Source organism: Mizuhopecten yessoensis, unplaced genomic scaffold, assembly GCF_002113885.1.
Source record: "Mizuhopecten yessoensis strain PY_sf001 unplaced genomic scaffold, ASM211388v2 scaffold4121, whole genome shotgun sequence".
Lineage (NCBI taxonomy): Eukaryota > Metazoa > Mollusca > Bivalvia > Pectinida > Pectinidae > Mizuhopecten > Mizuhopecten yessoensis.
This window is the reverse complement of record NW_018405386.1, coordinates 1,709,277-1,723,228: the sequence shown is the minus strand read 5'-3', so window position 1 is coordinate 1,723,228 and position 13,952 is coordinate 1,709,277. Positions and strand designations below refer to the sequence as shown.

General features: G+C 39.1%; 1 protein-coding gene across 2 annotated transcripts in view; it reads left to right on the top strand.

Moving 5' to 3' along the window:
• Nucleotides 1-13,952, top strand: part of LOC110448589 (transcription factor 20-like) — a 44,897-nt gene that overhangs the window by 16,991 nt on the left and 13,954 nt on the right. For both annotated transcript variants that reach the window (XM_021494921.1, XM_021494920.1), the window contains exons 4-5: nt 7,469-11,725; nt 13,790-13,883. In XM_021494921.1, coding sequence (XP_021350596.1) covers nt 7,469-11,725; nt 13,790-13,883 — 4,351 coding nt within the window. The remainder of the gene's footprint in view (nt 1-7,468; nt 11,726-13,789; nt 13,884-13,952) is intronic.

Here is a 13,952-nt window from a genome sequence, read left to right as displayed (position 1 = left end):
TCAAGTTTGTATAAACAGAGGGTGTGGCCCCTCTGGGGGCAGAGGGGCGGGACCCAATAGGGGAAATAGAGGATTTTTTTCTCTCCTACTATACAAGTGAAGGGATTTAAACCAACATGCAATCTGAAGCATGATTAGGAACAAAAGAATCAATTTTGTATAAACTGAGGTGTGTGGGCCACCTTCTAGGGGCAGAACGGTTGGGCCCATTAGGGGAAATAGAGGAAAACATCAAATATCCTTCTCCTTTTGTATCGAAGAAAGGATTTTGACCAAATTTGGTCTGGAGCATCATTGGACAAAGGGTTCTCAGTTTTTATAAACAGAGGGTATGGCCCCCCTGGGGGCAGAGGGGCGGGGCCAAATAGGGGGAAAATATGTAAATCTTTAAAAATCTTCTTCTCAACCATCTTTGGACAAAGGAGCCTCAATTTTGTATAAACGGAAGGTGTTGCCCCTCTGGGGGCATAGGGGCGGGGCCCAATAAGAGAAATAGAGGATTTTTTTCCCCTATTTTACAAATGAAGGGATTTAAACCAAATGTAGTCTGAAGCATGCTTAAGGGAAAAAACTCAATTTGTTTAATTTGTATAAAAAGGTGCATGTGAGGCCCAATAGGGAAAATAGAGGGAAATTGGGACATAACATGGAAACTCATTTTCTTGGTGTCTTTCCCACCAAAACAGATTTATATGTAGTTCTTCTTGCAACTTTGTTTCTTGTACTCCTTTGATAAACCTGTATGGTACTCAGCAGGTTTTAAATTGATAAATAAAATACCAGTTGAGCTATTAAGGCCCCTGGGCCTCTTGTTTGTCACTGAATAATATTTCTGTTCATGTTAAAAACAAAATCAACTCTCTGTATAAATATATCAGGTGACCGTTAAGGCCCATGGGCCTCTTGTTATTCAATATTGCCTCCAGAATATGTGATTTGTATACAGAGGATCCAAGGGGATTCAATTATAGCATTAATGTGGTTCCCACACTATAATGATATTAATACTGGAGTTTTATTGACTCCGGGGTTATCAAATGTAATTTTATGTCAGAGATACAGTGTTTTGTATCAATGGGCTGATGAAAGCCGCCCTATCATATCGTTGTTATAGCTGAATATCGGAAGTTTACAATTTTGCATCTTGGTGTTTACTGTTAGATGCAGCTTCCAATGCATCTGTAAGAACTGTTACATCACAGCATGTCCATATTAACAGGTTGCATCTCTTAGAGTACACAGAGTTTGTGGGTCCTGACCCATTGTAAACGGCAAATTGTGTTGGCTGTGTAACGTTAAAGTACAACCGGTAAATGAAAGCTGTCGCTGATATTGTACACACGTTTTGAACGCAAAATTGTGGTAACATACATAGATGTAAATTCACTTACACAGCTAAACGTGGTATTCATTAAAAATTCATCAGGTTCGACAGATTACCACATACCACAATATAGATCTCGGGTGCAAGTCAGGTAGTAAAATTAGTTAACACAAAAAATGTATCATCCTTTAGAAACATACAGAGAAGCTTCTTTTGAAATCCCATATATGTTTTAATGCTGAAAATCAATCAGTATCTGTAACACAGCTGAAAATTGCTGTTTGCAATCGTTGTCTCTGCCTGCTATAATTGTATAGCTTTGCCAGGATTGCTGATATAAATCAATAGAATAGCATCAGTTGATTACATTTCACATTGATACCTGTACATTTACTACCAATGACATCTGACCTGGTTCAGTGATGGATAGTGTTAAAGACACCCAACAGCACTAAATCTGCTTCCGTGTCATTGTGGATAGAGCTATTACAGCGGATATATAGCTGATTTAATATTTCAAATAACAGCCTGCATATCCATTTCTGGTGAAATTTGGCAGTTTCTAGCAGCCTCAATGAAAAAAACTATAAGCAAACGGTGGTTTATAATGCACACTTGTTGTTCAATTCAAAATATTTCTGAGAAAACATTTTGTGGATTAGTAATTCAAATATCCAGATGAATACGAAATTGTAGATTATGACTTTTTTTATGTCTCGCTTTTTAGGTCACCTGAGACAGTCTCAAGTGACCTATTGCGATCGCCTTTTGTCCGGCGTATGGTAAAATCAAATACTCTTCATAGATGAAATAGATGGAAGGGGCTTAGGGGCTTTACCAAAATTGAGAATTTCATGACCCTGGGGTCTCACGTTTCCCCCTGGGGAGGGGGTAAACTTTACTATAGTTTAATTGTGAATTATATCGTCCCCAGCTCCCAGGAGCCTGAGGGGCGGGGCCAAAAAGGGTCAAATTGACTAAAATTTCAAAAATCTTCTAATCAAGTTCCAGATATGGTAGAATCAAATGCTCTTCATAGGTGGAGGGGTCTTAAGGTGCTTTACCATAATTCAGCTGACTTACAGAACCACTATTTGTACAAAGTACATAATTATACTACCAAGATCTTTCACACTACTTTTGCATTACATGCAGTTCAAGTTACCTTAGTTTCAAAATGATTTCTTTTTCATTTGGCAACATTGATAACATCATCTGATGGTGGGCTATTCAAATCACTCTGCATCTGTGATCCGTCGGTGGTCTGTCCGTGGTCCGTGGTCCGTCCTTAAACAATTCTTGTTATCGGTATTCCTCAAGAAGTACCAAAGGGATCTTTCTCAAATTTTATATGTAGATTCCCCTTGGTCCTTAGCTGTGCAGGGCATTTTTTGAGCCAGGCAGCCATCTTGGATTTTGATAGTGAAAGTTTGTTATCGCTATTTCTCTGGAACTACCGAGGGATCTTTCTTAAATTTTATATGTAGGTTCCCCTTGGTCCTTAGCTGTGCAGGGCAACTTTTGAGACTGATCAGATAAACAACATGGCCGACAGGCAGCCATCTTGGATTTTTGTAGTGAAAGTTTGTTATCGCTATTTCTCGGGAAGTACTAGAGGGATCTTTCTCAAGTTGTTGTGCAGCAGTGCCTGAAATGGATGGTCTCCTGCACGCAAATGGTGATTAAAGTCTTGCTGGAGCGACCAAAAGTTGTCAAAAGTGAGGTAGTCACTGGCGCGACTAAAGTAGTTTGGGTGACTGTCGAAAAAATTTTGGATAAAAGAAATTATAGTCCCTTTCACATTAACTGGGGGGCAGTACATTACTGTCTGTGATTTAGAATATGTGATGATTTTTTTTTAGATTTTCTATATAAATACGACTAGGGTGTCCTCTTCGAGGTGCAAGTTTTGTGTATTTCTTTGAGAAACATGTCAGGTTTTAACTAGGGTTGAAGATTTAAAAATATAATGTTTTATTCTGTTTTACATATTACAAACATTATCATGTTATATGTAATTTAAATTATTGGGCCAGCGCTTCAAATATTTTACTCGCCCAAAATATTTTTTTGGGCCAGCCAATGTAGGTTCCCCACTATCCTTTATTGTTCATGTTTACCTTTGAAACTGATCAGTTAAACAAAATGGCCTACTGACAGCCATCTTCGATTTTTGACATTGAAGGTTTGTTAGTACTATTTCTCAGGAACAATTGAGCGATCTTTCTCAAATTTGATATGTAGGTTCCCCTTGATCCCATGTTGTGCATGTTATATTTTGAGACTGATCATAAAAACAAAATGGCTAAAGGAAGAACTTAACAGATCTTTCTCATATTACAGTGATCAATTCTATTTCTTTCACACTAAGTACTGTACTAATAGATATGTGAAATGACAAACTCACTTCGAAGATTGGCTCTCATACACATCAGTTTTAAGTTTAGATCAAAAGTTATCTCAAGGTGCATTTACTGCTAACATGACTTGATCAAACAGATTAGAGGAAAAGAGAAAAGATCAAACTGACAATAGAGGAAAAGAGAAAAGATTGAACTGACAAAGAACTAATGAAGATGGTAAAATGGTGGGCGCCAAGATCCCTCTGAGATCTCTTGTTACATAACTCAGGTGACCGTTAAAGGCACATGGGCCTCTTGTTTGATATTTTAAGAATATACCCATAAAGGAACGCATATGTTCTTTTAGAAAGGATTTTACTGTCTGATCGATGATAGGCTATCCTAATGAACTATCACATTTCACTAGCTGCCCAGGAGATGAAGGAAATAGTGTGAAGCTATTTCTAGCCCTAGTTTGTAGCTGAGACCAATTATATCCTGGTGTATTGTACGAGATGATAGTTCCAGGGACATGTTACTACTGTCCCTGATGATACAAGGTGACAGGATATGATCAAGTTACACTGAAATTTCCAACCCGTCTGCCCTTAAAAAGATATTAAAAATAATTTATCTGCATAGAATTTAATTTTAACAAGTATGTCAAAGTATGCAGGTTGTTGCTGGCTTACTTCATGCATTGAAACTTGGCTCAACTGAATTTGGTTGTTTACATTCATTTCAGTTAGAATACACAGGTTTACCATTGACAAACATTCAACATACTTTGAAAAGTATACGAACAGTCTGATTTATACCAGTTTTTTTGATAAACATGGTCTGCTTAAGAGTACACTCACCCCTGCATGTTCAGAGAATAATAGAATCTTACATGGGTGTGGTCAGTGGACAGGGAAATAGCAACCTGAGGGTAGGAGTTTGTCTGTCTAGCACAAGGCTTTACACAAGGGTTGAGATTTCCCGGTCCACATACTATACCCATGTTTGATTCTTGTTCTCCCATACTCGAAATAAACATGCCAGTGTCAATACTCTGTGCCCTTCGAACATAAAATCAGAAGTCTATTTAAAGCACAATGTTAACAATATTTTATTTTATAATCCATCAACTGTAATATATCAGTTAATATATCTTAAAATAAGTATAAAATTAATAAAAAAGAACAACGGTCATCACAATAGAATATTTTCAAACACCAATGTCATTTGGCTAACTTATCTGGCGGCAAAAATTCCATTCATCAATTTAACAGTCTAAGTGACGTCATACTGTTGTGACGTCACTCAGCGTCTAGGCTGAGGCTGTCTTTTCCTTGTGAAAGACAGGTTTATCGTTTCACAAGTCAATTGCTGTCTTACACAGGCAAGTATGGGAGAATACTTTTATATCTGAACTCTTTCACCCCTGAAATTCCATAATGAATTATTTTAACCTTTGAATTGGAAGAGTTCAAATATGTCTTCAGGAACATTGAAAAAAACAAAATAAAATGTATTTGCTGCTCTTTTGCAATACTAGGGATCTGTAACTCTCTCTGTATTCATTTCCCTACTCTTTCCTTTCAATAGTGTCGAGTAGGAAGCTGTCTTTATATTATATGACCTCAGCGGACAAAACAAGGATGTTAACCCTAAACACACAAACAAAGATAAACAGAGTACGCTTCCTAACATTCCAGTTATACAACAAACAATTACCATAGAACTGAAACTGCAATATGACATGATGTGTACATGATTTTGTAAAACCAGGACAGGTTTAGCTGACGAACATTTGTTAGGCTGTTGTATATCTGTTGCTCCAAAATCCAGGTCTACATATTGATTGGGTTTAAAGCCAGTTTTACAACATAAAGAAAATGATTTGTTAGCTTGCCACGTGTGACGTGTCGGGGGAGAATCTGTTTGATGTCTTAAACGTCCATCGATTGAGAACAAACCAGGGTGTGGTGTGGTTGACGTATGATTATTCACAATACACATGTAATGTTTGACAGGCTTGATCAACAAATAGTTCACTGCAATATAATTATAGAGATATTAAAACGTTTTGCTATCTGACAAGCTGAAGGTTTCTGTATGTTCAAACATCTTGAATATTTTAACAGAAAATATATATAAAATGAAATGCAAGTGAACAAAATGATTTCTCCTTAAAAGTATTATGTTGTAAAAGTACCAAAAAATTGTTTTCATGTGTAAAGGATAGAATTATTTTACTGCAGATTTTTACCTTCAGGAAATAACAAGCTGAATAAGACAGGTTCATTTTGAAAGGAAGTATGAAGGATATTATAATTTTTAACAAATAGGTATACATGCTGTCTTCACAGGTTCTTTTTGGTAATTGAATTTCAAGGTCATGTCATGTCCTGATCAAGGTCTTTGATAATGAGACGTCCCAGCATTTAACTGAGATTTGTGATAATCTGTAATGTGGAAGTCTAACCAAATAAAAAGATTGTCCTTTGAGAAGATTAGAGCAGACCACCACCGACCAGTAATGGCTAGGAACAACTGTACAGTGTAGAGAGTGATCCTGGGAAATAGTCTGAGATCACTGACAGCCTATATAGCTAACACATAACAGGACTGGCACACTCTGGCAGGACAGTGTACATGTCTCTATATACCAGCGTTAAAGCACTCTTATGAATGGAACAAATAAGGCATTTGTCTGCTAACTGTCCAGTAGTCTAACGTAGGTTGCATAAAGGAAAGGCAGCTGAATAATTAATTCCTAAAATGTCAGAATTAGCTTGAAAACATGGATTGATTTAGCCGAGTTTAGCCAGGATGCTTACGTGATTACATCATCGCAGACAGAAACACATGACTCGTCATACATGTCAGTCATCAGGCACCGGTCTGTGAATCAATTGGAATGTACAGATATAATATTGGAACTTTGTGCCTTCAAATCGTCTCGGTTTTGAATGTTAATTATCAGAACGATGCATTGTATACATTTCTGTTCCTGGAAAATTTTGAGTCAATTAATAACAGGATTAGTCTTCAGTATAGAGTGGAAGGCAAATATCACCACAGTAGCTTAAATATATTCTTTTTTTGTTAAATTTATTTTGGATAAATAGATTTTTGAAAATGCATGAGTCAGCTGAGAATATGTTTTCGATACAATGTGGAATTTTTGCATTGATTCTTTTGGGGGGTGGGGGCACAGAAAATATTCAGGGGAAGGGACCTTTATAAGGCTGCAAATTGACCTTAAAAATCACTGACAGTATGAAATTAAATTACAAGGAATTGGAATGTAATTATCAATTAAATAGCATCATTTGACCATGAAATGAAATCCCTTTAAAATTTGTATTCTCCGATCACATTCCAAAGAGCAATCTAAGTAAGCTGATGTTGTGGCTTAACATCTGCTAATCCCACCAATGTGTATGAAAAGAATCGTATGTTTTCAACTTAAACAAAACTATAAGGTAAAAGTTTATGTCCTGAAGATTATGACATCACTGATATTGTCTTCTTCTGGTTACCTTGGTGACACGATCACCTGTGTTTCTACCATTGGGATGCATGTTAGGTAAATCAATAAAGTAACATCAGATTAGATCTTTCATTAGGTCCTTCACCATCAAATGTAAGATAATGATTTGGTATACGGTGTATTCTGTATAAATTAAACCCTGTATAATCCTGGAACTTTTATAAAGTTGACTTAACATTTCTATTTAAAATGTCACAATCTTTTCTAAAAACACAAATAATCTGATGTTCAAATTTAATTTTGTTTTCTTTTCTTTTTCAGCCAACAATGCCACAACAGAACATGGCCAACTACCAGAACCAAGGGGCCGCAAACTATGACAACAGGGGTCAAAGGGTTCCTAGCATGCATGGGCAGTATACAGATGGTATGTACAGTCGAGGACACAGCCAGACTGCCCAACACTACATGGCTCAGTCCTATGGGGGACTACCAGGATCAGGGTCAGTCAGCCAGGGACCCTATGGCCCTGGTCAGTACGGTCAGATGTCCAGTGGATACGGACCTATGACGAGTGGTCGTAACTACGGATCAGGTAGTATGCCACACTCAGGACGCCAACAACAACAACAACAACAACAACAACAGCAACAACAGCAACAGCAGCAACAACAACAACAACAGCAACAACAGCAGCAGCAACAGCAGCAGAATCATCAACAGCAAGCACAGCCACAACAAAGTGGCCATGTTCCTTCCCACATGATGCACAGTGGTGGCCAGGTACAAAGTCCACAGGATGTGGCTAATTCCATCCTTCAAATGACGGCAGCCTATCAACCTAATCAGACAGTGCAAGTTCCATTGTCTAAAAATCGCCATGCGCCATATCATGTGCCCAACTCCCCTCACTATGTTATGCCTAACCAGGGAAACAGTCCCACTCACCAGCAACAACAGCAGCTCCAGGGGCCACAAGGGGGGCATCAGTTCATGTATCCCAGCTCTTCCCCTCATCATTCGCACCCCGCCAGGACCTCACCCATCAGTCCTAGCCCTGGCTACATCCACAGCCCTGCCTCTCATCACAGTAACCAAAGCCTGCCTAACTCCAGTCCGCGTTCCATACAGAGTCCAACCCAACACCCAGGGAGTGCAGGGGGCAGCGTCAAGTCTCCTGTACCACCACAATCCCCAATTGGGGGCCTCAAGTCACCATGTGCCATGCAGTCTCCTATGAATGCTGGGCGAAGTATATGTTCTCCTACTCCTGTAAACCAGCAGCTGCATGTATCTGTTTCCAATCAGAACTTATTACCATACGCAGGACAGTCACCAACACAACAGAAGAACCTCAGCTGTTACTCTCCAAAAACAAACCCGATCAGTCCACCTGCTAGTCAGATCAGCTCTCCTTTCACGCCGCAGTCTAAATCTTCCATTCACAGTCCACCTCAGCAGGATCCTTACACCAGCCCCCACCATACAAGGGAGTACATTAGCGATGGCTCCCAGGATCCCAGGGACCAAGGCCCTGTCACGGGAGGCAATAATCCACTCTTGTCGCTACAGAAGTTGTGCATGCTGCCAGAGAAACAGGTGATTGACCCCAAAAGTGTAGTTAACGATGCATGTCTTCCATCACCACAATCACATGACAACTCAAAAAACTTGGATACCAATGCTGACTCACAGGGTTCAGGAGGTCAAGACAGTTCCCAGAGTGAGAGTAGGTGTGGGTCAGCATTGGGTTCAAGTCAGTCCAGTCGGTGTGTTGATGGCAAACATTGCAATGAGGCAGATGAGATTTCTGCTACAGCCACTGATGAAAATAAACCTCCACGATGTGATCAAGCAGGTCAGTGCTCAGGAGACTCTCCGACCCCTGAAGACAAAGAGCAAGCTCCCAAAGATAGTGATAAAGCCAGCTTTGTTTCTTCAGATCTCCCTAGTGACCAACCAATTTCCCCTCCTCCTCTCATTGCCAATTCAGACATGATCGGTAAACGCGAGTGTTCAGAAGATGAAGAAACTGTGAAAGTAAACAGCCATGTAAAGATCATGACCTGTCAGCAAGCTATAATCAATGGGAACATTCAGGCGGATTTGACCTCGTCCTTTATGTCACAGAAAAGTGCCCTGACCGATGAAGTTCTTGAGGAGATGAAAAGCCAGGAAATTGGTGAGCACCTCCTAAAACACAGGCGATCACCAAACAGTGTCCTTAGCAGAGCTCGATCACTCACCTGTGATGTTAAGCTTGTCTATTCCGATGATTGTGTTCTAAATGGCAGTGACAAAATCATGGACAAATTGAAACTTCCCAATCACACAAAAATCAAACTAAACAGACAAACAAATGATACTGGAGAAGACATGTGCATCAAGCTGGAGAAATGTGGACGCATCTGTGATAAACTTGAGACGAGTGAGAATGCAAGTGTTGAATCAGCTTCTTCGGAGCCTGCTGAAAATGAATTAAAAGTGGAGGATTTGAATAACGTTGAGAATAACACACCTGAAGAAACGTCTGAGGACGTAGATTCCAAGACTGACCTCATTTCCTCTTTTGGGAATGGTGTTGCTTTGAATAGGGATAAAAGTGAGAATCTGTCCAAAAACAGACTTAATTCCAGGAGAACGCAGCCGGAGCGGACAATGTCTTTACGAGAGGTGCCTGCTCGTTTGGCCAATAACGCTGCCTACTACAACAATTACAGTGATTCTGACAGCAATGACGGGGGCATACTCATGGTAAGAAAAGACACTAAAGTAACTTATAGTAAAATCACGGGAAATAGTATACTGAATGGGATTCAAAGTCCAGACATTTTATCGTTAGAGGAGAGCTCTGAGGAGGAGGAAGATGATGCGTGTAAGATTGAACCAGATTTTGGTCACAGTATCACTGACACAAAGACTGGTAATACCCACTTGAAATGCCATAACACAGGCGTGTCGAGTGACGAGATTGATGGGGTCGGCAAGTCCAAAGACTTTCCAGCTAAAGACGGTTTATCAAAACCACCACCATCTGACAAGTTGAAGCCAGAAAATCCTGGCACATTTAATGAGAGCAAACACATCCCTGTCATGGACAACCTCTTCAAACAGTCACGAAAGGAAAAATCGCGCAAACTAATGGAAGACTTTGTTGATATGGTTTCTGATGACGATGATGCGGGTCATGTCTTAAATTTGGCCAGTATTAAAAAGAATAATAGTAAAAGACCTTCAGACAGTGTAAAGACATTTTCTCAAAACAATATGAAAAAGAAAACAGCTATTAAGAACAGTCCTGCAACAACTGAAAGTAGTAGTTCAGAGATGCAAACATCTAAGAGAAAAAGACGTCCCAGAATGTCCCCGTTGAAGTATGCAGGAGATATGTATTACGGAGGAGACTATATTCTCGATTCTGATGAGGAAATAGAGGTGGAGGTAAAGAGTAAAAAGACACGTAAACCAAGCGGGAATCCTTCCGAGAAAAATAAAACTGTCAAACCGGTTGTGGTGTTAGGTTCGGATGAGGAATTGTCAGAGGACAGTGACAAAAGAATTACACAGTTAAGTGTTAATTGTACAAAGGAAAGTACTGCTGTATCTAATACCGCACGTGTGGTCTCTTCCACACCCTCCTGCTCTTCTGGACTCTCCTCTAATCCTCATAATTCTCCAATGATAAAAATAGAAAAGCTTACAGAAAATATTCAAGAGCACGACAGCAAAACAAACTGTAGTGTTAAAAAGGAGAGCCCAAAAACAAGCTTTACTGTCAAAAAAGAGCACTCTGAGAAAAACAGTGATGTGTTTCCTAATAAATCTTCCACCACTAAAAAACGTAGTGGAAGACCCCAAGGGTCCAGAAGTAGTAAGGGGAAACTTAAAAAGTTAGAAAAATCTAAATCTAAAGGAGGATATCAAAATGAGGATGACATTGAGGATGTCCAACTTAAAAGAACATTGGCCTTAATGAAAAAGAAACACAAGAAAAAGCCAACGGCGAACAGAGAAAATACGGTGGGTCCCTTTATTCGGTTGGAGGGCCCGCAAGATAACCCAAGTAAGTGTTCAGTTGTAAATCAACTCGAAAGTGATATGCAAGTAGACTCGAAATCGAGCAAGCATAAGAAACGATCTACTGCAGTGGCAGTTTCGACAGTGCATATATCACGGCTCCCAACGGAGAAGTCGGTTCTGGTCCCTGGCAGTTCGGTGATGGACGAGACGACCTGGGTTTGTGCTTTGTGTAGGAAACACAGTAGTTATAAATTCCTGGGAGATCTGTTTGGACCTTACTACACGGAGGGCAATCTACCATTGCCCAAAGTGCAGGAGGGTCCTATGCAGGATGGTAGTGGGACAAAATCTAAAAAACGAAAGTCTGAGGACAATACATTCTGTGATGGTGCTGATAAATCAAAGAGGTCAAAGTGCAAGAAGTCGGACAGTGGATCCTTGAGGGTACCAAGGGAAGTGTGGGTCCACGAGGATTGTCTTGCTTGGGCTGATGGGGTATTACTCATAGGACAGAAAGTGTATGGCTTAGAGGAGGCTACACAGATAGCATCGTCTATGGTAAGTAGTGTAAGATCAGAAACTGTTAGTGACTCGTACTAGAGGGAGGAATATTCTTTGTTCAGTTCCTGGCTTAGGCTATAAAGTATATATGTACACAGGAAAATATCATCCTAATGATAGATTGGTTTCTGATCAGAGGCCGTTACGAGGTTGGGCAGATTTTTTTTCTCAAAACAAATCCAGGTTAAGCGCTCTTTTCTAAGACAAACTTGTCTCTGCTAAACCTAAAACATGAATGAATATCTTGAGTGTAGGCTGAAGGCCGAGGATACTGATCAATAAATTTCCCTGGCTTTATACTGAATCTAGGCTTAAACTGAATCTAGTTTTAGCCTTGTGGATCAGTCCATCTGTTCCAATTTTGGGAGCATTCTTTTGTTACACTTATTATATGAACATCATATTTAGTTTGTAGGTACACGTACATATTGAGAAGGTGCTGTGTCCTGTACCAAAACACGGTCATCTTGACCTCTATTTTACCTTTATTATCAGATGGAGATATAAGCACTTCTTGAGTGTATCAAGACATGTTTCATGTATGGATGTAAGACTTGGTACGTAGCTAGGTACATATGATTGTCAGATGGTCATTACGGCCTGATCATTGGTCTCTGATGAAGAAATATAGGTTTCTGGAACATGTTTCAGTCACTGTGTCATATAGGAACAACTTAATTAGTAAGTACATGTAGATACACCATGACATGGCACTTTTTCATGTTTCAAAATTGAAACACTGTGACCTCACTTTGACCTTTGACTTTATATCTAAAATGCTAAAATAAGGTATATGACCGCCCAACTTATGTAATGATTCATACATGGAATGGATGTACATCAAGGTCAAGCTGTGTGTTGCATAACAAAATAATTTTGCCACAACCTTCAAATTCTTGTTATTTCATAAAAATATATGTGGGTTGCAGGGGTATATGAAGCCTTTGATTCAAGTTAAATCTGGTATACAGTGTTTTCAACTTCTCAAGAAATCAGATCTGTTGGCTGAGTTTTCTTACCAATCTAAATTCATGTACACACAACAGAAGAAAATTTCCTTTCTTCTTTCCCAAGGCATAGTGATGCAGCGTCATCCCTGTCATCTTTTCATTTATTTTTAGACAGTCAGATTTTTTTTTTATTTAGGTTGTTACTTGGAGGATTTTTCAGATTTGTTCAAATAAATTTAGCCCTGACCTACTTTCAGAGAGGTCAAACTTCAAACAACTGCTAAGATCGACAAGGCCTGGAATTATCTGGTCTTGGGTTGAACTTGGAAGACTTATGTTTGTTCAAATGAAATACCGTGACCTTATTTCAATGTCACATGGGTCAGACTATTTGAAAACAACAAAATATGAAATAAAAACGATGAGTGCAGTAGTTAAGGTCAGTGATTCTCTTCTTTCATACAAGTAAGTGATATTTTCTAAAACTTTATTGCCAGAACTTTGAAAGTACAGATTGAAGTGGTCTCTAGGGCTATTTAAAGTTAGAGGTTATTGATGATCAGTAATTTCATAAATGCAGTGTTCCATGAATCCATTTAAAAAGTATTCTGATGCATCAGTAAAAGAACCTGATTCAAATTAGTTGACAATTTCCATGTGACAAGGTCCAAAAGCATCATCTGATTTTCATGAAAGTTGGTCAGCAGACATGTTTAAGGAGCAGAAATCAGAGGTCAAGTTCGCACCTCAAATATAATATGCATATTCAATGAGATTGGTAAGTCTTTTTCGTTGCAGTAGTTTCCTTAAATATCATTCAATTTTCAGGAAACCTGGCCAGCAAACATATTTGAGTAAGACTGAGGTCAATATCATGATATTTTAAAAATCCTGTGTACATGTATATCGGGGTATTGAAACAGATTGCTGCATTTTGGTTGGTCTATTGTTTCTGTGTAATATCTTTGCTAAATATCCTCTAATTTTCTCAATTCCCTTTCAGCAGCCAACCCTTGTATTTGAATCACAATCTTGTGCTTTGTATGTGTAAGATGTCCTGTTCCTTTTACAGGGGTGTTCTGTATGTAACACGTCTTTTGACCTGTTTCAGGTGTGTTCAGTGTGTAAGGAATCAGGTGCTATGGTGGGCTGTCTACACAAGGGCTGCTCACAAAAATACCACTTCTATTGTGCTATCGAAACAGGCAAGTTTCTAATCATTACTGGGGGGAAAAGACAGATTATGATCAACTTGATACTGTTGTTTATTCTAA